The following is a 24,596-nucleotide window of genomic DNA, read 5'->3' as shown; positions in this document are numbered from 1 at the left end:
CAGTAATAATCATGACATATTTTGAATGGGACTCGAGTGAACTCAGGAATGAGTCAGAGTCCTAATATATTCGAATACGCGAGTTCCGAGTGAAATGCACACGAGTCCATGACAAGACCGAGACCATTAAAATATGATCTCGAGACCGAGTCCAAGTCTCAAGTACACAACACTGGTCCAAAAAGACCAATTGTAATGGAAATGCTGCTTATGAAAGTTCTCCTGTTGATCTAATCGAGGCACATATGTTGAACCCCATTTCATGAGTAGATCATTTTCATTTTTGTCTGTCAATTTTGTAATTTCCTGGTGTCCCTATGACATAGAGAGTGGTCTTGTCCACATCTGTGGCTGTTCACTTTTCATTTTCTAAATTGATCTCTTCAATGACAATGGAAGGTCATTGGATTTTGGATGAAGGTCGGTTGTTTGGTTTGTTTACTAGTTTGAGCTCAAGCCTCAGCTGGTTACCAGGCTCAATGACTCAGCTTATGGTCACTTTAACTTTTACAGGGTCTTCCTTAGGCTTTAACGACCAAATCTCTACTGTTTGTTTTGGAGTCAGAGGAAGGCCGTTTCTAGACAGGGAGATTAAGCTAATGCACCTTCTCTGTCCATCTGCTAATGTATGAAGATGGCAATACATACAACAAAGACCTTAATAGGCGTGTGGAGTGATGGTTTAGTGTCAAGACTGTCCCCTTTTAATCCAATCATATGGCTAACTCTTTGATGTTGGCCATCCCTGGTACATGATACTGCCGATAGTTTGCATCATTATTAGATTTCCTTCATGTCATGAATAAGACCAGAGCATGTTCATTTGCAGATCTCTATTCTCTTGTTCTCTCGGTCAAAGCTTTGTTTGCCAATTTTCTATGTTCTGCTCAAAGCTTGTTAGCGGCCCTCATGCCGCAAACATAGACGCTAGGCACATTGCCACCCGATGCTAATGTGTAATCACACGTTTACAGGAGCTAATGGCCAAATGAATTTCCCCTCGCAGATGTGCAGTAATGGCCGAGCGATTTGTTTATTTTTTCTCAGGCTTTGACTGCTTTGTCTGCATGAGAGTGGTCATCAAAAGTCTACAGATGTCTATGATCCTTACAGTGTAATCTGTTCACACACACTGTAATATTACTTGAAACATACTACAGTGCAAAGATTGCATGTCTCGCATACAGTTACCTCCAACTTTATCATCCCTAGCTTCAATCACCCTCGAAGCCGCTTGACGTTTCTTTGAGTACAGCATTTTTTCAGGTTTTTATTTCTGCTAAAATGTCAGCAAATGTCAGTGGATAAAGATAATGCACTTTCCACATTTTGTGATAACTTATCAAATGGTATTTTTAAAATTCAGCCTTCCGTTTGGCCCAAAACTCTCATATTGATAATATCTCACTTTTAAAAATAGCTTTGAAATCCTTTCCTGTGCCTGTTTTAGTGGATTATTATGCTTGGTAATGGTGGGAACACTATTTTAAATGGACACATATAGGATTTGATGCTTGAAACGGCGAGTAGATTACCTGCCTGTATTTGCAAAACCAAATGCACACGGCATACGGCTCAATGATTCGCTTAATTTAAAACACTCCTATTTTCACCGCCTTGCAAATGCATTTGATGGCCCTCTAGCTCTTCCTCCATCACATATGAATATTGGAATGGGGGGTTAAATGAAGTAAAGCTAATACAATTGATTCTAATAGCTTCATGCAACAACAGGACAAGGATGTTCAGTCATCACCACTCATACGATTCTCATTCGGCTCCATTTGGTTTTTATGGAAGGCCATTTAGCGCTAGTTTTAATGAAGGTTGATTGGCAATGTGTCGGAGTGGCCATTTCAGTCAGTGGGCTGTTCCTGCTTGTGATCTACAATTATGAGTACATTTAGGCCAGACATCTCATCTTAAGTAAGCCATCAGCGTCAACCACCTGTATCAGCACCACACAGAGATGACATCTTGGTAAATCTGTATCCTGTCCTTTTATTGCTGGGTTCTCCATATTGTTGCAAGCTTAATGATTTACCTCTTTGTGCTTTCATTGACACCCCCTTTTTGAGAATTTCCTTCCTTAGTTCTCCTCTGTATAAATGAGACGTATTTGTCAGACAGGATGTTGTATCATAATGAGGCGTTTGTCACCAGCAGCCCGTGTGGTGGAGTAGATAAAAAGCGAGGCTTGATTAGGGGGACAAGGCATATTGATTCCCATTGACGGTCACTTTCCCCAGCTCTTAATGAAAGGAATGCAAATGAGTCTCTCGGAGTTCTCGAATGGGGAGCTGGGCTGAGATGTGGGCCTTTGACTCCCCGTCGTAAGAGGGACATGTATCATTGGCCATGGTTCACTGGGGAGTCCTTCACGGAAACGTTTGGTCCGTTTCATGTTCTCAAGATGCCGGCAAGCACAAGCCAAATGTGGAAAAAGTAATGGACCGTGTCCGTACGTGTAATTTAGCAAAATGGATAGGGGCACATGGGCTCAAATGGTGCTTATGCTATTGATTTAGGAAACAAGCTGTGTTCTTATCAGGAAACATGCTGTACTGTACCGTCTTGTATGTTTTATTCAAGCTGATATCATCTGGAGTGTACCATCTGGTCATTGTTCTTCTCAGGTTGATGTCTGGACCACTGGTTATGTCATAAATGAGGATATGTGATCTTTTTTTTTCTTCTTCTCTCCTCTATAGCAACAGACTGGCGCCTAGCAACCATGACCGGATACACCGGCTACGGCAAGAGTTCCAGCAGACCAAGCACGAGGAGGAACCTGATGACCGCCGTCGATCCTACAGCTTTCAACAGCAACAGAGGGTGAGTGCAAAAAGCCTGGTGTTTGGTGTTCAGGGCAACATGTATTATAATGAGATATTGTCAGAGATCACATGAGTGGTGTTTGTTCTGAGGAGCATTTGTTTTTTTAGATTTTATTTTATCTTCTTTCAAAAATGCATCTCACTGTTTATTTGCCCCCAACCTTGCCTGTATTTGTTAGGTCTGCACAAAGGTGAATGTGTTTTAACATTTTGTCCTCAGAGGCTAGCCATTATTTTATCTTTATCAGCAAGTTAAAATAATATACACTGCTCAAGAGGCTGGGAATGGAATTGTAAGGGGTGAAAGGTCAAATAGCTGTGTATCTTTGCTCTGTAATGGACATGGCGGTCTGTCTTGTGACTTCCTGTTAAAGGCACGGAGGGGATTTTAAAAGATGACAGGCTAATTACCCCAAGGAATGGAACCATTTCCTAAATTAGAGGTCAGCTCTCTGACCCTGTCCTCTCCGACACATATTTGGCCTCCGTTTTCCTTCCAGGTCTTGAATAGCTCTACAGAGATTAGAATGCGTTAAACTCAATTAATGCATTAATGTTCTGTTTCACTCAGATCAGTGCAGAGAGCAGAAGCAAAAAATATAGAAAATTCAGCATCTCAGACACTTACCTTAAAGATTAATGATGGATGCATAATGAAAATGCACTTGCTCAAAGGTGAAGTGTGTTATTTATTTGGTACTTGTGGTACCAAATGGAAGAGTAGAAAATCTAGAATTTTACATTTTCTGAAACGCGAGTGGTGCTTGTCCTTGGAAATTTCGCTGACACACTACTTCTTGTGGGTTGTTGCCAAGGTATTGCTATGTAGTTGCTAGGGCATTCTGGATGTTGCAGGGTGTTATGGTTGATATCTAGGTTGTTCTGTGTGGTTATAAGGTGGTTGTTTTACTGGCCCAAGTCTTAAGCGCCTCCTTCCTAGGCTCTATTAAACTGGTCTGTAGAAAGGGGTTGTATCTCTCTTACACACAAAGAGTAAGTGTATGGGTTTTTATCACTGCTAATGAAAGATATTTAATGAATAGATCTACTTGATGACAGTTAAGTCAAAAGGACATAACTTATGTCCCATTTATGGGGATACATATAATACATATGGTCTCTCTCGGTACTTAATGGTGTCACAGTGTCTGGGGCTTCTAGTACAGGAAGTTCTAGTACAGTTGTTTGCACAGCACCGAACTAGAGGAGTCAAGCTGGAAGGTGCTTAATTGCTTGTTATAGTTTTCATTGCTAAAAGACTAGAGACATTTTTTTTCCATTTAAAAAATGTCATTTAAAAAAAGACATTTAAAAAAAAAACGTTCTAGGTGGGAACCAGGGAATGCCTTAGAGTCTTTCAGGCTATTATAAGAAGGGTGAATTTCCTGAAGTCTGCGGTTTAGACATTTTCTACATGTGGTTGGCACTGTTGCAGTACCCAGGTTGTGTGAAGGATATGTTGGTAGTTTTTTGCATGGGAAAAGCTCCAGCTCTAAAAAAGGTGGCAATTGTGTCAAATAATAGCTGAGGGGTGTGTTATGCCTGGTTCAGATTACACAATTATTTTTGTCTGTTACGATAGTCTGTGTCGGATTACGTGATTTTGACTCCTAAAATCTTATCGTGACGTGGACGAGAAACATGTCAGACTACACGTTACTTCCTGACCAGTCATCGCGTGCCGTCTTTAACGAGGCGCGTGATGTCATCGAGAAGGCGAAACTAGTAGCGAGTGACTTCCGGAAACGAACGTAAACAAACAATGGATGAAGCGGTGAGTGTTGTATCGGCTGTCCTGTGTTCAGAAAAAAATTTAAAAAATAAAGAAAACCCAACAATGGACACGTTCCTGGACAGTATGGGCTGTCAATCCTCCAACGAGAACTTGAGGTAAAATGTTGTTTTCTTATATATTTCTACTTTTAGTTTTAACGTTAGCACCATCGTCTCTCTTTCGTTTCGCCTTTTTTGAAAGTTGTGTACGGAAAAGATTGTGCTCCTATTGGTCAACCTCAATCATGTGACGGAACCGTCGTGGACGACCGTTAAAAAAATTAAACATGCTAGTCTTTTTGTCGTGATGCCGTGAAGTGTCGCAGACGCGACGTAGGTTGTCGCCCACTATGACACACTATACGAGATGATACGATTGAATCTTGCGTCCCAACGCCCGTTGTCGTTTACGAATCCCCGAGACACCCTAAGTCAAATGGATCGTGCCAAAATCGGGCTAAAATCATGTAATCTGAACCAGGCATTTAGGATGTAACCAAGTATTCAAGATTAAATGTAAAGGAGAGTCCCCTTCACTGTTTAATGTGGTTACGGTTCTACTAACAACAGTGTAATGCTAAGTTTTCACATCACAAGGAATCAGTTGGTCCAGGTGTTTCATACACTCAATCAAAGCGAATACAAACAGGTTTGACGTTGATTTAAGGTCTGAGCACTGTGGTCCTGTTGACTTGTAGAAATATACAGCCGTCAGTCGTAGCGGCAGGTCGAGAGAGTAATGGTTAAGCAGTATAAGAGAGTGCAAGGGAGGCGTTTGTAGCCATAACAGTCTTGTTGATCCTACTGCCATAAGCTTGATATAATGACGATATAAAACTGTCAAAACAAAGTCACATGTTCCTCTGAGAGCATCCAAAATTAGTTTTGGTGCACTGATGTAACAGTGAAAACTTGTTCAACGTCAGATGAGGAATGAGACGTTTTTATAAAAGGACCATTGAATTACCAATTACCAGGTATCACCATGGCTTCCCCCCCCCCCCCCCCTTTGGGATACCATTGGATTTTTGACATGGGCTCTGGCATTTTAAATATATGCTTGTTTGTGTAGTAGATAATATACAGTAAAACACATGCACATCCATGCCTTCCTAAATGCAAAATATTTAAATACTGTTGTTTTTTTGTTTTTGTTTTTTTAAGAGCGTGCTTTGAAAAAATGATCTCATCCATAGTAGTACTGTCTGTTTGTTTGATTTATTTTACAAGTGGTATTCTGAATTATTATTATAAGTACCATTAGAGTGCTTTCTAAATACCATGATATATATGATTATCAGTGAGTATCGTCATGGTATATATTTCAATCATCATCATACCATGGTGTCCCCACTGTATTTTCAGTAAGATTTATTATATTCATATGAAAAGCACTCAACTAATTACCATTTACTTGTGAGCACCTAGTTACAAAGTCTCTTGGTTGTTATTTATAGCTTTGATTTATAAATACCGTGCCTTACACCATTCAGAAATGTCCCTCAAGTGCAACATAAAATCAAAGTGCCATGAAACAATGATTGATTGCCTTTTAAATATGTAGCTATGTGGCAAAACTCCCAACTTCACATCAAACGCCGCTCATTTCTTTATGAAGAAAAATGGCTAAGTACACCCCAGATAATCCTTCAAACCCAGCATGAGTTCTGACAGCATGAGACGCACATTAGGACAGTGATTAAGGTGTGTTCACAATCCCCCGAGGACTGAAAGAAACCCGTCATCAGGTTTTTATGTGTGGCGACGAGCTGCCATCCCAGATCGCCGATAATCGCCCCATGGCCAGAACCTGTCACAGACCTCCACCGGTAAATAGACAATTAGACGTGTCTTGTTATGCCTCCCTTGTATATCACGCCCAGCATTTTTCGCTATGACTTTGAAAGGGGCTTTTCCAGATGTTTGTCATAAAGAGCATGTTCTTTCCAGAGGCTTGCCGGCCCGTCTCAACCAATAAACATCAATCTTTTGTTAAGACGATCAGACCACACAAGGGACGGAAGTATTATGCCGGTGCATAGATCACACACACACGCACAAATTAGGCCCGTGTTTGTGTCCTTTCCCCCTCTTTTACAAGGACCTCGGTGCTGGCAAGCAATTCGTGACTCGAAAGAATGCCATTGATTTCAGGATTCAGAGGAACCAGCATGTTTTCTTTGATTATAAACCACACGGGAAACCGAAATGGAATCAGAAAACCCAGCCGACCCACTGCGGCCAATGTTTAGATGAGGTTATCTCTCAGCTCTTGAATCAGCACTGCAGGAACATACTGTAAGCTCAATGAACATTTGCTGCATGTAGGCGAAAAGAAGAGTTCTACATGATAATGAGCCTACAGTGGATAGATAACTACACTCCAGGTTAGAGATTAGTGTCCCCCCTGTGAAATATTCGTGGATTGCCTTTCTTCTCTTTTATATCCCTCCACGTTCAGTAGATTTAGAGCTAGATGATAAAACCGAGATTGCCTACAGGGGATGTGGGGACTCTCTGTTCTGAACTGAACTCAGATCCTGGTGCAGTACACATTCAACCCATGTTTAGGGTCTGAGAGACACCAAGGGACATTTTATGACATTTTTTTAAACTGTTATAACAGTACATAGCAGTTCTAAACTGTTAAACTGTAGTTATTGTGGTGTTTTAGTGTATTTGTATGTAATTAGTAATATCTTCTGGGAGGTTTTTAAGGTGCTGTTAGGTGGTTATTAAGATGTTCTTGGGTTTTTAATATGTTACTATGCAGTTTGTGTGGTTTTGTTGCTAGGTCATTTTTAGAGTGTTTTGGATGTTTAAATATGTTTTTATGCAGTTGCCAGCATCTCCTGTGATGTTTCTAAGGTGTTGTCAGGTAGTTGGGTGTCCTGTTTTTGTGTGTTGCTATGCAGTTGCTAATGCCTTCTGTGACGTTTCTAAGGTGCTGTCAGGTAGATATTAGGGTGTCCTGACTGTTTTAGTCTGTTGCTATGCAGTTGCTAATGCCTTCTGTGACATTTCTAAGGTGTTGTCAGGTACTTATTACGGTGTCCTGACTGTTTTAGTGTGTTGCTATGCCTTCTGTGATGTTTCTATGGTGTTGTTAGGTAGTTAGGGTGTCCTGTTTTTGTGTGTTGCTATGCAGTTGCTAATGCCTTCTGTGACGTTTCTAAGGTGTTGTCAGGTAGTTATTAGGGTGTCCTGACTGTTTTAGTGTGTTGCTATGCAGTTGCTAATGCCTTCTATGACGTTTCTATGGTGTTGTCAGGTAGTTAATTGGGTGTCCTGACTGTTTTAGTGTGTTGCTATGCCTTCTGTGATGTTTCTAAGGTGTTGTCAGGTAGTTAATTGGGTGTCCTGGCTGTTTTAGTGCGTTGGTATGCCTTCTGTGACATTTCTAGGGTGTTGTCAGGTAGTTATTAGGGAGTCCTGGCTGTTTTAGTGTGTTGCAATGCAGTTGCTAATGCCTTCTGTGACGTTTCTAAGGTGTTGTCAGGTAGTTAATTGGGTGTCCTGGCTGTTTTAGTGTGTTGCTATGCCTTCTGTGACGTTTCTAAGGTGTTGTCAGGTAGTTAATTGGGTGTCCTGGCTGTTGTACTGTGTTGCTATGCCTTCTGTGACGTTTCTAAGGTGTTGTCAGGTAGTTAATTGGGTGTCCTGGCTGTTGTACTGTGTTGCTATGCCTTCTGTGACGTTTCTAAGGTGTTGTCAGGTAGTTAATTGGGTGTCCTGGCTGTTTTAGTGTGTTGCTATGTCGTCTGTGATGTTTCTAAGGTGTTGTCAGGTAGTTAATTGGGTGTCCTGGCTGTTTTAGTGTGTTGCTATGCCTTCTGTGATGTTTCTAAGGTGTTTTCAGGTAGTTAATTGGGTGTCCTGGCTGTTGTACTGTGTTGCTATGCCTTCTGTGACGTTTCTAAGGTGTTGTCAGGTAGTTAATTGGGTGTCCTGGCTGTTTTAGTGTGTTGCTATGTCGTCTGTGATGTTTCTAAGGTGTTGTCAGGTAGTTATTAGGGTGTCCTGACTGTTTTAGTCTGTTGCTATGCAGTTGCTAATGCCTTCTGTGACATTTCTAAGGTGATGTCAGGTACTTATTACGGTGTCCTGACTATTTTAGTGTGTTGCTATGCCTTCTGTGATGTTTCTAAGGTGTTGTCAGGTAGTTAATTGGGTGTCCTGGCTGTTTTAGTGCGTTGCTATGCCTTCTGTGATGTTTCTAAGGTGTTGTCAGGTAGTTATTAGGGTGTCCTGACTGTTTTAGTCTGTTGCTATGCAGTTGCTAATGCCTTCTGTGACATTTCTAAGGTGATGTCAGGTACTTATTACGGTGTCCTGACTATTTTAGTGTGTTGCTATCCCTTCTGTGATGTTTCTAAGGTGTTGTCAGGTAGTTATTTGGGTGTCCTGGCTGTTTTAGTGTGTTGCAATGCAGTTGCTAATGCCTTCTGTGACGTTTCTAAGGTGTTGTCAGGTAGTTAATTGGGTGTCCTGGCTGTTTTAGTGTGTTGCTATGCCTTCTGTGACGTTTCTAAGGTGTTGTCAGGTAGTTAATTGGGTGTCCTGGCTGTTTTAGTGTGTTGCTATGCCTTCTGTGACGTTTCTAAGGTGTTGTCAGGTAGTTATTAGGGTGTCCTGGCTGTTTTAGTGTGTTGCAATGCAGTTGCTAATGCCTTCTGTGATGTTTCTAAGGTGTTGTCAGGTAGTTAATTGGGTGTCCTGGCTGTTTTAGTGTGTTGCTATGCCTTCTGTGACGTTTCTAAGGTGTTGTCAGGTAGTTAATTGGGTGTCCTGGCTGTTTTAGTGTGTTGTTATGCCTTCTGTGACGTTTCTAAGGTGTTGTCAGGTAGTTATTAGGGTGTCCTGGCTGTTTTAGTGTGTTGCAATGCAGTTGCTAATGCCTTCTGTGACGTTTCTAAAGTGTTGTCAGGTAGTTAATTGGGTGTCCTGGCTGTTTTAGTGTGTTGCTATGCCTTCTGTGATGTTTCTAAGGTGTTGTCAGGTAGTTATTTGGGTGTCCTGGCTGTTTTAGTGTGTTGCTATGCCTTCTGTGATGTTTCTAAGGTGTTGTCAGGTAGTTAATTGGGTGTCCTGGCTGTTGTACTGTGTTGCTATGCCTTCTGTGACGTTTCTAAGGTGTTGTCAGGTAGTTAATTGGGTGTCCTGGCTGTTTTAGTGTGTTGCTATGCCTTCTGTGACGTTTCTAAGGTGTTGTCAGGTAGTTAATTGGGTGTCCTGGCTGTTTTAGTGTGTTGCTATGTCGTCTGTGATGTTTCTAAGGTGTTGTCAGGTAGTTATTAGGGTGTCCTGGCTGTTTTAGTGTGTTGCAATGCAGTTGCTAATGCCTTCTGGGATGTTTCTAAGGTGTTGTTAGCTGGTTATTAAGAAGGTATTGAGTTTTTAATGTCACTATGTGGTTCATGTGGTCTTCTTCAGGCGTTGCTATAGTTATTATGGTGTTCTGTGTGTTTTAATGTGTTTCCAGCATCTTCTGAAAAGGTTTCTAAGGTGTTGCTAGGTGGTTTTTAGTGAGTTGCTATGCAGTTTTGGGGTTTCTATGGTGTTGTTAGGTTAATATTAGGGTGTTCTCTGTGTTTTTACTATGTAGTTGCTTGGGTCCTTTGAAATGAATTTGAGTTCTTGCAAGGTGGTTATATGAGTGTTTTAGTGTGTTGTTACCAAGGTGTTCTGGGAGGTTTCTAAAATGTTGCTAGGTATTATCTGAGTTACCAGTGTCGCCATGCCAGGGTGTTTTGGATCGTCATTTGTATTGTTTTCAGTGCATTGTTAAGCTGTGATGCTGTTAAGGTGATCTGAGTGGCTGCTAGAGCACTCTGGCACTAAATGATATAGATAAACCTTTCCTAGTGTACAAGCACTCGAGCAGAAAAGTGAGTTTCTAAGGGATGAGAGGAATGATGAGTCTGTCTATAGCTGTTGTCACTTTCACATTCTCTATTGTACTGTCCTTTAACATAAGACAGACACCTCAGTGTTGTCATAACTTGCTAATAATGATACATTTTTGCAGAATGACACACTAATTTTCCTTCAGACTTCTGCTTTCTATCCTTTCTTTATCTCTATTTTCTCGCACTCACCCAGTAAAGTGCATCAGTTTCCAAATTAAATCCATATGTCGGAGCGGGTGGTTGAGTGTATAGCGCAGTAAATATTGTTGCACATGGAGCATGTGTGTACTCTGACCCCCCTTACACCGCGAGCCGTACCAGTCTTTGATATTAAAGGCTACGGGTCACGCCGCGCTGTAATCGTAACGATTATACGTGATTTTGAAGTCTGGGTCCAGCAAGCTACCTCTACTCTCCATCCAGCTGTGTCATGCTTTCTTGCTCTGAACTGCTGTGGACAATTTTTATAATTACGTCTCGTCTCTCTCTATCAGGCCACTTTTTGTGTTTGTTCAGGTGGGTTTCGTATTGTTGTCTGCTCTGTGTCCGAAAATTTTGTGTGAATAATGAGAGAGATCTGGATATGTCATGCTTTCGTGTTTTTATAAGCATTGAACTGATGAACTTTTTAAAAAAAAAATCAGGTTCTAGATGCAGTGTAATGATGTTATTCTGAACTGCCATTTAAGTTCATTGTGTTTTGCGATTGGTATTTAACTTTTAGTTGAAAGCTGGAATATAAGATTCATTGAAAGTGTTTGAGATCAATTGACTAAATGTGGTTAAAAATGGCATTATAAAGGTCAATATGCCACTGACGCTGAATTATTAGCCCTTTTAATTTCCAATACTGGTTGTCACAACTTGAATTTCTATCATTGTATGGGAATTCAATGAATTTCCAAACCGTGTGTGTGATTGACAACCATATTTATAGTGTGTAGACACACACGTTCTCTCTCACACCCCTGATTTTTACTTGCTTCAGTGTCTTCTCAGTCCAAATCTCATTAAAACATCTCACTGTGAATAATTACATCATTGTTGCTTGTAGCTCACAATAAAAGCATTTCCTTTTCTCTGTTTTTGGCTTAATATGTTGCAAATGAAGAACTGTTCCTGGGCCTTTAGCTATTAAATTGTGTCTCACTGGAGATGTTCATCAGACATGGATAAAATTGCCTGATTCTCCAGGATGTTGTAAAACCATCGCCATAATGTTTAATACTCCTGTTTTCCCCCATAACTTCGTCTTATGAATCGTTTAAACGTCCGCCTCTCTGCATTAATGCAGCATTTGTTATTTCTGCGAAGTCAGCTATTTGAAGCACAAGTGCACTCGAGGCTAATTGCTATCGGGTGTGGTAGTCACGCTTCTCATTAGTGCACCTTGTGTTCGGTAGTGATCATCCATTATTAAACCCCTATACCTGAGCATGAAATCTGAAATGATGCTGTATCTTGTTCAATATGACTTTCCTTCTGCTATGTGAACACAAAAAGCAATGTTTTAAGATTCGTTACACTATTTGTGTGTAACAGGAGTGTTTATTCACATTTCAGGCCAACACAGGCTCTTACACACCGACGGGGCGGCATTCGGTTTCTGTGGAGGTGCAAATGCAGAAACAGAGGGAGGACTCTTTTACTCAAGCCCAGAGGCAATACAACTCCTTACCGCGGTAAGAGACGACACCGCACACAATATCTCAGATTACACCAGTAACCACACATTCAGTCTCACAACAATAACACTAAATGAAGCACAGGTTTTCATGTTAAAGTGAACTTTTTTTTGAAGAGCAGGAAAGCAATTCTACAGCTCATGTTGAATGTTTGTGCACAAAAAAGTAGTTAAACAAAATTCTAGCATTACATCACATTAGCATATGTACGTTTATTTGATAATTTATTAATAATACAAATTATTGTTATTATTGTTACCGTTCAAAAGTTTGGGGGTCATTAAAGGAGTAGTTAAAAGGAGTAAAAAAAAAAACTTTTGCTGATAATTTACTCACCCCCATGTCATCCAAGATATCCATGTAATTCTTTCTTCAGTCGAAAATAAATTAAAGTTTTTTATGAAAACATTCCAGAATTTTCTCCATATAATGGACAGTTCAAGGTCCAAAAGACAGTTTCAGTGTTTGCGTATACATCCAAATGGTTGGATACGCATTGGCAAAAGCGTCAGTACATGACGCCTTGGGATGAGAACGGGCTGGAATAGTTCAATAATAAATTATAATTATTATGGTCTCATTTTAATGCCTTGCTATGTTTTGTTTGTGGAATCTTGCGGTACCATGTAAATTCACTGATTACTGCCCAAGTACATGTTGTAAAGCTATTCCTCACATTCAAGCAGTAAATCTCAAATATGAGCACACTTGCGTTGTCGGAACGACTAGAGCAAAGCAGTGAAAGGTAATAGTTTAATAAATGCATGCTAATAAATTAGCCATAAACCAAATATGCGTGTGCATGTCTCCCACACTCCCTCTGACCTCAGTGGTGTTTCTCACTGTAGTCATGCCATTGTCATGTGGTCGGTTCTGTCTTCGCTTTAAGCCCTCCGAACAGCAACAACGTCTGTCTTCATGCTCACAGGCCGAGAGAATGTGCCCCTCCTAAACCTAATAAAGATCAGCCCGAGAGAACCTGTTTGTTGAGGGAAGTTTATGTTGGCAACTGCAATCTATAGCCCCCCATCCCCCCCCCCCCCCCCTTTTTTTGGATGGATATCGGCCCAATCCCTCATCTGTTTTATCTTCTCTCTTCACTTTCTCTCTTTCCTCTCCCCTTTGCATATTTGTCATAAATGTCAATAAAGCTTAGACTGTTGCCCGCGGGCTGAGTTTGATATCAGCGTTTCTACTTGCAGGCATTGGTATCTTCTTAATCTGCTTTGGTTCATGCAAAGCATCCAGCCAACAGACATAAGAAGAAAAAATTCCCGCATTGGAGCTTTACATACTTAACTAAAAGTGGTGGGGGCTGCAGGCGGTGCTGATAAAGTTTCACTCAATATTTCAGTACATTTTATTTACAGCACAGCAGGAAAACATAACTTTATGTTTTCTGATGAAAATGTACCAACTCAAAAGTCACCTTCACAATGCAGTCATGTTGTAGATGCTGGCTAAGGTGGTCTGAGTGGATTTTAGCCAACAAGACAACAAGGTTGACATTCAAGCTTCAGAAGTCAGTCTCAATATGATATAGTTCCCCATTTTGTCTGCCAAAAACACCAAGAACACCCTAATAATAACCTAACAACACCCGAACCTAACGAAACCCCTCAGAGGATCCCCAAAACTGCATAGCAACACACTAAAAACCACCTAGCAACACCTTAGAAACCTTTTCAGAAGATGCTGGAAACACACCATAATAACTATAGCAACGCCTGAAGAAGAAGACCACTTTGTTGAATAGAAGTGCACTCAAATATCAGACAAACTAAACAATTGTTGCAGTAGAAATTGCAAGTTACATGCTCAAGTTTAAACAGTGCAAATGATGTGGCACCAGAATTGCAAAAAAACTAGTCAAAAAAGTTTGTTTTTAAATAAATTGGTACTTTGATAATGGTTACCTTGTAAACAGAATATACACATACACAATGCATTCTTTTTAAAGTATAAGATGGTCTACTGGGATTTTGACAAGGAATTATTGGGAACTGTGTGTGTGTGTGTGTGTGGTCTAACCTACATGCTTGGTGCTTGTTTTTATTGGCTTTGAGAACGGTGTAACCAGGATATGTACAATTACAGAATTAGTCTCCCTCAAGCAATGACAAAACCCAGAACACACTGCAGAAAGGAGGGGGGCCTTGCATCAAAAATCCCACTTCCATCCATCGTTCTTCTCCTTTTTTTTTCTTCGCTCATTCCCAAGAGAGTAGAGAAAGTCCTAGGGTCGATAGAGAGGTCGACATTCACTACTCCACACTACGTGGACATAATGACAGTTAATCAATTCAACCAATCAGCTTCCACTATTTCTCACCGCCTTAAGCATCTTCAATGTCGTCGTCTATATCGAGTGAACTTCAGACGAAAACGCCGGCTTTATTATAAGGAATCCGCCGACTAGATCCTGACGGAGCTTTGACACTTTCCCTGGGGAAACTCGGCACGACTGGCGGCCCTTTGATGCACATTCCAACCATAATCTCATAGCGTCGGTCAAGCAGGGTCAAGCTGGTGTGAAATGACCCCTGTCCTCTGGAGGACCCGGCCAAGATGCTCGCTCATTAGCAATGCAAGGACTTACGCTCCACCAATCATAAAGCAGCTTGGATTGATCAACAGTTGCATGGATTATAAGCAAGCTTTAACTGTGTGTTTACCCCGTGGGTTCAGATTTAGCACTTGGCTAATGAAGGGATTCTGTTTTGGGAGGTGGATTAGAGAGACAGAAAGGGAGGAACAGAAAGTAAGACAGATAAGTGAAGTGTACGCTGATTAGCAGTAATGCAAGTCATGTGAAACAGCGAGCAACTTCATGCAACAGCTGCACGTCATAATACGGCAACACTCAGTCGCAGAGATAAGATTCGGGTCTCGCATTCCAGCCTCACGTTCTGCTTTCTGTTAGCAAACTGAAAACATTACTCAAGGTGTTGAGATAATATTGTTCTCTGTGTGTAAATCTGTTGTCCTTTTGATAAACTGTGATGCACACCAGGTGTGTGATCTGTAGTGTGTGCACACTACAGATGCAGTGGTGCATCCTAAGGCAAGAATCACTATTTGTTCATATAGCGTTAAGTGCTTGTTCGAAACCTTGAACTATAAACCTTGGTGTGTAATTTGTTACAGACCATTTCTTTGAAAGACATGTATGATACTTCAAATCATGTGGCTTATTGAGGAGAGGTGTGTTATTACTTTTCTTTGTCGCCTATAGCAATCAATAAAACTGGCAACTTACATTGTAATTGGGATCCAAGCCATTTCTAGCATCCATAATAACAGATATTTGGGCTTTTTTAGACTTTGGCCAGTAAACGATCATCTAACAGTGACCCAGAACGCACTAGCATCTTGCTAGTGACAAAAAAAAAGCTGTAAAAAACCCTTAATTCACCATCACATTCTGAATTCTGGACGAAACTAGAACATTTTTGTGCCTGTTTTTGAAAGCACTCCTCTCTTGTGTGAGCCGATGTGTGAAATCCCAACAGAAGTGGTGCACACACACGCTTTTAAGATTGCAAGGCCAGTGAGGTGTGAGCGGGCCTTCATTTAGCCATGAGGCATAGGGATGTGGCACGTTAGCCACTTCACATTCCCACTTAATGGATCCTAATAACGGAGCAGAGAGAAGACGGCGAGAGTCTGAGTGGACACCCCTCACAATGGCCGCTACGTTGACAAAGAAATTTGTAGGTTTGATATTTCGTCCCCTATTCCTTTAGGCAAGAAAATCATCTCACCCTGGCAGTCAGTCAAATGTCTAGTTATTGATTGGCCGGTATGGATGGACGTTGAAGGAACCTGTTATTTCCTCTCTTGATGTTAAGTACACTAGCGGGCCTCAAAGAGTGTTTAACAGGGGTTTTTACATTTTCTGAAGAAAATGTGAGGGCCGCTGGTCTTGGACAACTCGCCACCACAATTCTAGCATGTTGTAGCTGGTTGTTATGATGAGTCTCTGTAATAATCTGGACTCTAGATTTGATGCAGGTCTTAAAGGGGTGATGAACTGAGAAATCAAATTTTCCTTGAGCTTTTGACATCTAAGAGGTCATCATATTATAAGAATATCCTGTAAGTTTCAGACCTGAAAACGTCCTTGTTAGTCCAATAAAAGCTTTTATTGACACCAGGCTCAGCAAACGACTCGTTTTTCAAAGTGGGGAACTATGACGTCAAAGACGATAAAACAGAAGATCAACGCCGGCCGGTTTAGCCCCGCCCCCCGATTCACGCATTACACGCATAGCTAAAGAACATAGATGCCTACCTCGTTATGACAAACCGTGTCGAGAGTGAAACTCATTATAATATGCAAAACTGTTATCCACTCACAGCAGTGGGCGTTTACTTCCAAGTCTTCAATGTGAGACACCCATAAAAACCGAGCGTTTTTCAGCTAGACTCAAAACTAGGGTAGGAAATAGCCTATTACTTATTCATTTTGATGTTTTTTTAATGTAAAAACCAAGCAAACGTCACAAGATGACCTCAGACAACGATATAAAAACAATTTATGACCCCTTTAACCAGACGCAACATGACTACGAGACACGACAAAAATCAATCAAAAAAACACATCCAATCATAAGGGCATGTGGGCGGAGTCTCTCTGCAAGCACACAGCAAAGAAATGAATAATCAAATTAATGTAAATCAAACCATTTTAACAACATCAAAAATACTTACTGAGAGACTGAAACGATCTATGTCATGGAATACACTTTTGTTTAATTTCAATGGTGTTTATTTTCAAGATCACGCAAATTGATATTTCAAACTCATATTAGATGCTTTTAACATTAAATAAACCACATAGTCAATAATTATCACTGCGTTGTTTTTCCAGCCATGACGTCACAGAAATAGAAACCGTTGGAGCTTATCATCGACATGACTTGTTAGGACAAAAAATCATGTGTTGCGGGATTCTAGTGCATCCAATTTAGTGTTGTGACGATACCAGCATTTGCCTCTAGCATTTTGAGCGCTGTTTAACGGATTCTTAAACACTGGTATTCTGGTGTTAATATAAGTAAGCAATATATCCACTGATAGACGGATCCGCTGATAGACACCTGCTTTCAAATGCTCCCTTGTGTATCTTTGTAAGCACTCATTGAAGACAACATGTGTTTGAAGTGTTGATCATTGTAGCCAATCACAGACATATACAGTATATTGAGCGTGTGAACACAATGGCCAATCAGAAGTGTTTAAGAATGCTAGCGCTCAAAATGCCAGAGGGAAATTCTTGTATAGTCATTTTTTTTTTAAATTTACGTACCGAAATCGGTACTTTAGACAACACTACTCTGATTAGGACACTGTGTGACTTTTTTTACCGTGTCTGTTTTTGACCCTTCTTTCTGTCTTCCTCAGACAACCACGTAAAAACCCTAGCACCGTGTCTCAAGACTCTTGGGATAAAGTCTATCCTCCCGGCAATGTCTTTCAGACCGCCAAAGAAAACCCGCGCTACTCCAGCTACCAGGGATCCCGCACTGCCAACGGCTACCTGGGCGCCGCCACCACGGGCATGAACGCTCGCGTACTCCTGGAGACCCAAGAGCTCCTGAGACAGGAACAGAGACGAAAGGAGCAAGAGGCGAAAACCAAGCTGCCTACGATGGAGGAAACACCACCCCCAATCCAAACCCCAGTCCCTACACCACCCAAAGGTCCCTACCGACAAGATGTGCCACCATCGCCCACCCAACTCGCCCGGCTCAACCGTCTACAGACCCCTGAGAAGGGCCGTCCCTTCTACTCTTGAGACGAGAGATCAAAACTGTAGGAAAAACTGTATTACGGCAATAACGTTGAATGGAAAGAGACATAATATGGAGACTGATGGAGGATTCTGAGTAATTGGTTTTGGATGTTTTTTTTCCGATTTGTTTTTCCGTTCTCTAGTATGTACACACTAAAAATCTTTATGGAATATCCATCTCCCATCCCTGCTTTTGACAAACATGTATGTGTTTGTACTGAATTCATTGACGTTACGCCACTAGGTTCTCTTGACAATCACGTGACAGTCGATGCATGGCTGTTTCCAGCATATCGTGCCCTACATATCATGGTTTTTGTGAGAACTGAATTTCACTACACCTGTCAGGAACATTTCTGGGTCATATTGCACCACAGAATCAAAGAAAAATATATGCAATATTTAGCCTGTTTCTAGGTCTATGAAAAATGTCACTGTTTCGCATGAAGTGGAATAAGAATTAGAATAAGAATTTGTTCCCACAACTGAACAAATTTTTATTCCAGTTTTCATTTCACGTCAAGTAAAACTGGGAAAAAAAAGGTTTTAATTTGTGACTTAGTTTTAATAATTTTGTCCCCTTATTTTAGTTCAATCGAATTTAGTAAAATAGTTTGTACCAATTTGTTCCTTTTTTAAATTTAGATAAGTAGAGGCCACTATATATAGTAACAAATTCTAAATTTGTGGCCACAATATCTTGTTGTTTCCTCTGAATGTCATGTGCGGGGTGTTCATGAAAATTAATTTTCCCCCAAAATTTACATAATTCAGGTTTCTCTAAATTCTCATTTTCATTAGACTGCCATTAAGTTAATACAATTTTTATTTTATTTTATTAAAATCAGCATGAATCCAGTGCAAATATCTATAATCTATCAATACTTTACAACTTAAATATATCATCATTTTTACATCATAGCACTGAAAATTAGGTTGTTAAGTTACCCTAATGAGAATGTTATAAGTGTAGGTGTGCTGTATTTAGTGTGTGTGTTTTAGCCCATGTACTACAGCAGAGTAGCTGAACTCAGCTAATAGAGTGTGAAAAGGTTATGACCCCACAACCCTCCAACTCTCTGCTACGGAAAACCCCATTAACCCGTCATATTTCTCAATTGCTCCTCATGTGACGCCTTCCATCTCCACCCACTTTATAATTGATTCTTCTGCTCTTTCCTCCAGTTAGTGTCTCTGTTCCTTCACTAATAAGCCAGTACATGTACAACTCTCCCCCTTCTTACTGCAATACATCCCATACCAGGAATGAGGGAATTCATTAAAAACTAGGTCATTTTTAAAAATATATATTTTTAGTTCGTTCAAATACTTTTTGAAGAATAATAGCAAACATGGTTCGGTGCTACTAATAGAACAGAAATGCCATACTGCACCTTTAAATGCAACACGAAATGGCTATTCAGTGAGATCAAAAATAATTTTATTCATCAGGAATCAGTGAAATGTTTTCACTATATAATTGTGATTGGAAGGTTGAGGGGCTTTCAAATAAGAGGGATTGATGATGTCATCCACAATGGAAAATCGTTTTAAAGGCGGAGCAGCTTTTTAGATTTTTATGAAAGATTACAAAATGTTGTGAATGTGTTATGAATAACGTTCACAGATGAATATTGCATAATAACACCAGGAACATGTATTAAGAAAGTAAATAGTGTGTATTTTGAATTCATGTTGACTATACTTCCAATCAAGACTGGATATTTCCATCTTTGTGTCCCCGTAACGTAGGGTTTACCAAAAGAGAGACACACACACCCTGGAAGTCACAAGAATACAAAGTTCTTGAGGGGCCATTTTGGTCCCCATGAGGAAAACCGCTTATAAATGCCCGTACACACCGGGACGAATATCAGCGTGCGTTATTCGTCAGCATTTTTCAACGCATTTTTTGTGGTCACACCCAAGCGATTTTCGATGAATCGACGATGAGCTGAGTGAACATGCAAATTCATTCCCTGACATTAAATGGCGCCAATTTGCTCTCCAATACCACTCCATAACAGTTTTCTTTTATCAAGATGTTTATAGTCGCTGTCGCGTTTGTCACGTAGTTCTTTATGTTCTAACACCAACGAGACCAGCAGCTCTACCTTCATCTTGCCTCACATCTTCCTCGCAGTGTAGATGGCGACGCTACTTGGCGTATATCTTCTTCGCCGTTGCATATGTGTGCTCAGCAAGGCTGTTTTGTGTTTGAGCGCCCCCAAGTTGTGTTTTACTGTAACTTCGGAAGCTCCAAACACGTGAGCAAAAGTGGCAATCTCATTGGTCGGATAGTTTTTGACGCAGCGCGTCAAACTAAAAAAAACGAACCCGAGGCGTTTTTTTTTTTTTTAAATGACGCTTTTACGCGTCGGTGTGCACACTCACATTGACACCCTTTGTTTAGTCATGAGTAGGGTTGGGTATCGTTTGAATTTGAACGATTCTGATTCCGATTCCTTGTTTCGATTCCAGTTCCTAACGATTCTTGATTCCGATTCTTTTAAGAAGCAGGGTCAAAAAAGTTTAACTAACCTTGCTAACCAACGGTCTTTCTGAAGGAAATACTCCTTTTGTCACAAATTTTGCATTTTGCCGAGATTTCGTTATTTTTTAGAAAAGTGAAGCCACACTTTGGACCGCCGACGTAAGCTACTCATGTTCGACTCGCGCGGTTATGCCAACACTTCCGGTAGACGCTTCCTCGTTTCTTCTTCCGCTCGGCAAACTGTGAATATCGAAACTAGGAATTGAAATTTTAACTTTTGAACGATTCCGGGAAAAACGAAAAGTTAGTCCCGGTTCCAATCGATACTCGATTCTCCATACCCAACCCTAGTCATGAGGCGTTAAACAGTGGCAAATAACGGACGCGAAATTTGTCCCGGTGTGAACAAGCCTTAAATTAGACTAAGTGAGGTTTTTTGAAAATGTAAAAATGCAGAAAGTTTTCTGTGATGGGCAAGGTTAGTGTAAGGTGAGAGAATATAAAGTTTGTACGGAATAAAAATCATTATGCTATAGAAAGTCCCCATAAAACATGGCAACCCAATGTGTGTGTGTGTGTGTGTGTGTGTGTGTGCATTAGTTTTAGACCCAGTAGATGTGGGTGTGACTGACCTTTGCCTCACGAAGCGTCTTTGGTTTCGCCGGCTCAGGCGGAGAGCAGTTCTGTTCAGCACTTTAGTTTTATCGCACAGGTTAATGGGCAGTTGCTCGCGCACGTGTCCCGCTATAACACAACAAAGCTCAGGTTACAGCTCACACCGCAGTAGCCACGGATAGGGTCGAGAACCTGTTTAAAGGAGAAGTTCAGCTAGTAATGAAAACGTGTTGTCTTTTTTTCCCTCATGTCGTTCCTAACATGTCAGACTTGCTTTTTGTGCAGTTCACACTTTTCTCATAAAAGGAGCTGTCAAGCTCTGAAAAGGACAAAAAAGTAAAGTAAAAGTTGTGTACTTCTGCACAACGATAAAATTGGTATGTTGTTTTATATTACAGCTTGAGGCTGTCTATTTTAATGTGACTATTTTTCAGTGGCTATCCCTTTAAATCTAGCTGTCTTTTAACTGTTCATTCAGAAATCTAAACCACTCTAACAAATGTCATGTTGCTTTTATGTGCTCTCTATATTTTTTGGTATTTGCATGCATGTGTGGGTTTTGCATGGGATTGTGTATCACCAGTGCCTGTAACCTGACTCTCTCTTGTCTATGAACTGTATTTTGGCAGGAACATGAAACACTTGGCCACATTTTTCAGAGCTAAAGCTAAAAGAGCCTAATAAGCTCTCACAAAAAGGAAAGTCCATTGACCAATGTACTCTCTGTCCTCCAAGTCTCTTAAAGCGAGTCCGCTTGGCGTCTCTCTCGGTCTCGCATCCATTCATCGTGGAAAACGTTCGGTATATTCCCTGAGAAAAGGTTCGGTACTTCCTCCCAAGATTGTTATGGGTTCTGTGGTACGACATGATGTGCTTCTAGTATTGTATCTACTAACTGAGAAGACATTTCCAGAATCACAGCGTTTTTTTTTTTTTTTTTTTTTTAAGGTGCTGGCTGCTTATCTACTATTATAAATCAAATTGTATACATAAGATGTTTTCGATGGGAAGTGTCTGTGATGAGGGAGGTTTTTGTATGTTAAAAAAGTTGAACGTGTCGCCAAATGCACATATTTTTAAAATGAAATTATTATTATCTTTTGACTTTGATCATACAGCATTTGTTTTAATCGTTTAAAGAAAGCTGAGAGTCGTCTGCACATTTTAATGTATTTGTATGACATTTTGTTGTCCACCTCATAGGTACTATGGTGTTCGATTCCTGTATGCAGTGAAAATGGTTTTTACACAAAGTTTTTACCTGATGTGTCAAAATGTACACAAAGCTTCTCTGTACATATCAAATCTATATTCAATAAAAAGTTTCTTCATTTTGTTTACAGTAAGTGCTTCACCCATTTATTTTCAAAACACTGTAAGTGCTCAACCATTCAATGAAAATTATAACATTTTAAATAGTTTATATTATTGTCCACTGCGTCAAAAGGTGTGTATACGGGAGAATTCGGACAATGAAAACGCCCGCTAAATGTGCTGTTTGGCAGGGATCTTTGCAACTTTGTTATGCGTACCTGTAAATGCCTGTAAAGGCCTGAAAACAGGAACTGTTAGTTGATGGCTTGGCTTTTTAAATGCTAATTTGTTTTGGGACTGGCAGCTCAAGTTTGCCCCTATTCCCCTGCCCACCCCCCCCCCCCTCATTAGTATTCAGGAAAGGTGATAGGCTTTACATTGTGTCAATCTTCAACAAGTGTTATGCAGAGCAGAATGGAGATGTTACTCCCTTACGTAGGGACAATATGGCTATTAAATCTGAGTCCGAACGAAAACAGACTGGTGTATATGAAGAGTTCAGATGCAAAGGCCTCTAAGTGCCATTTGAAATTCTCTTCTAGAATAATCATTTTTATCAAGCTTGTATATTTAAATTCAGTAATTCCACTTCAACGGCAATTCATAGGTAATCTTCATTGCCATTTAAGTGAAATTACTGAACTTAAATATACAAGCTTGATAAAAATTATCATTTTAGAAGAAAATTTCAAATGGCACTTAGAGGCTTTTGCATCTGAACTCTTTATATGGCAAATGAAAGTTTGAAGAGGATATTTGAAAACCTGGTGATGATGGACATGAGGTTGGATAAGATGGAGGCTGACATCAATGAGCTCAAAGAGGCAAAAGAGGAGCCTGCTTCAAAGAAATTAAAGAGAGCTGGGAATAATTCTGTTGCGGTAAGTTGTTTTCTGACCATCACAAACATTTGGCGGTGTCTGCTTAACTTTGTGTGCTTTATTTATAAATGTATTCGAATTGAGCTCTCATACTATGTTGGATTTTTACAGGAAGCTGTATGGAGATTGCACAATGGGGAAAACAACATACACAAATATGACCCACAGACAAGGTATATCTTTAAAACTATTCTTTCATAACAGTCTTTTCTTCTAAATTATATTTTTAATCAACCTTCTTTAATTACTGCTTCACAGTCTATCCTACCCCCACAACCTTGAGGTCATAACCTCAATCTTTTTAGTGGCTGTATTGGACGTAGATCCTGCTGTTGTTAAAGGTAAGTCACAAGAGAATGTACCAAGGCTACAACTATTTAACTGTATAGATTAGACAAAGAAAAAGAAGAGTAAGTATAAATACATATAAATCTCAGTAAAAGCCTCAGCCTGGGAGAGGCTCCCATCCCACCCATTTTACATGCCCGATTACAGCTCTTTTCACGCAGTGGTCAGAGACGATAACATACATAATACTTGGACTCTATAAGTATAGACTTGTATGTAGTTTCAACCCGATCTCACGACCAAGTCGTACGAATTTGACGAATGATTAAAAAGGGTAATTTTGCTAAATCGTACATATTTTACGAATTGGCCCATTCGTATGAATTCGTACGAATGACCTACCCCTTACCCCGCTCCCTAAACCTACCCATCACATGGGTTTAGACAAATCGCACGAGTGAGGTCGTAAGAATTAGACACTTTTTAATCGTTCGTCGAATTCATTTCGTACGAAATGGTCGTGAGATAGGGTAGGTAGTTTCATCTTCTCAGTTAGAGGATTAAACCAATTATCAAAGTTTGATCAAATGTTTAATTTCCCCCAAAAAAATATTACGTGAACTCACTCACTCAATTAATTTTGTTTGTTTTTTTGCGCACAAAAAGTATTCTTGTCGCTTGATAAACTTGAGCCACTGTAGTCACTCGGACTATTTTAACAATGTCTTTAATAACTTTTTTGGGCCGGCAAGTTTCGATCCCTTAGAAACCTATGGAGGAGTGATCCAGCTCTCAGATTTAAACAGAAATATCTTAATTTGTGTTCTGAAGATGAACGAAAGTCTTATGTGGGTTGAACAACATGAAGGGGAGTCATTACTGACAGCATTTGGGGGAACTAACCCTTTAAATCAGTCATTTTAGAGGATCCATGTGAACTGGGATCTTCACCTTAAAAATTGTCTAAGGTGAGTAGTTGGCGATGTCACTTTGTCAAGAAACA

The 24,596-nt window shown here is 40.2% G+C and overlaps 1 protein-coding gene across 7 annotated transcripts in view; it reads left to right on the top strand.

Moving 5' to 3' along the window:
• pard3aa (par-3 family cell polarity regulator alpha, a) overlaps window positions 1-22,452 on the top strand; it is a 516,002-nt gene extending 493,550 nt beyond the window's left edge. For all 7 annotated transcript variants that reach the window (XM_089125821.1, XM_089125818.1, XM_089125820.1 and 4 more), the window contains 3 exons: window positions 2,712-2,835; window positions 12,083-12,201; window positions 17,611-22,452. In XM_089125821.1, the coding sequence (XP_088981947.1) occupies window positions 2,712-2,835; window positions 12,083-12,201; window positions 17,611-18,004 (637 nt within the window). In that variant the 3' untranslated portion in view covers window positions 18,005-22,452. The remainder of the gene's footprint in view (window positions 1-2,711; window positions 2,836-12,082; window positions 12,202-17,610) is intronic.
• Window positions 22,453-24,596: the final 2,144 nt, after the last annotated feature.

This window comes from Pimephales promelas, chromosome 22 (genome assembly GCF_988280905.1).
Source record: "Pimephales promelas chromosome 22, fPimPro1.hap1.1, whole genome shotgun sequence".
Lineage (NCBI taxonomy): Eukaryota > Metazoa > Chordata > Actinopteri > Cypriniformes > Leuciscidae > Pimephales > Pimephales promelas.
The sequence above is the reverse complement of the archived record's forward strand: the minus strand, read 5'-3'. Positions and strand labels throughout refer to the sequence as shown.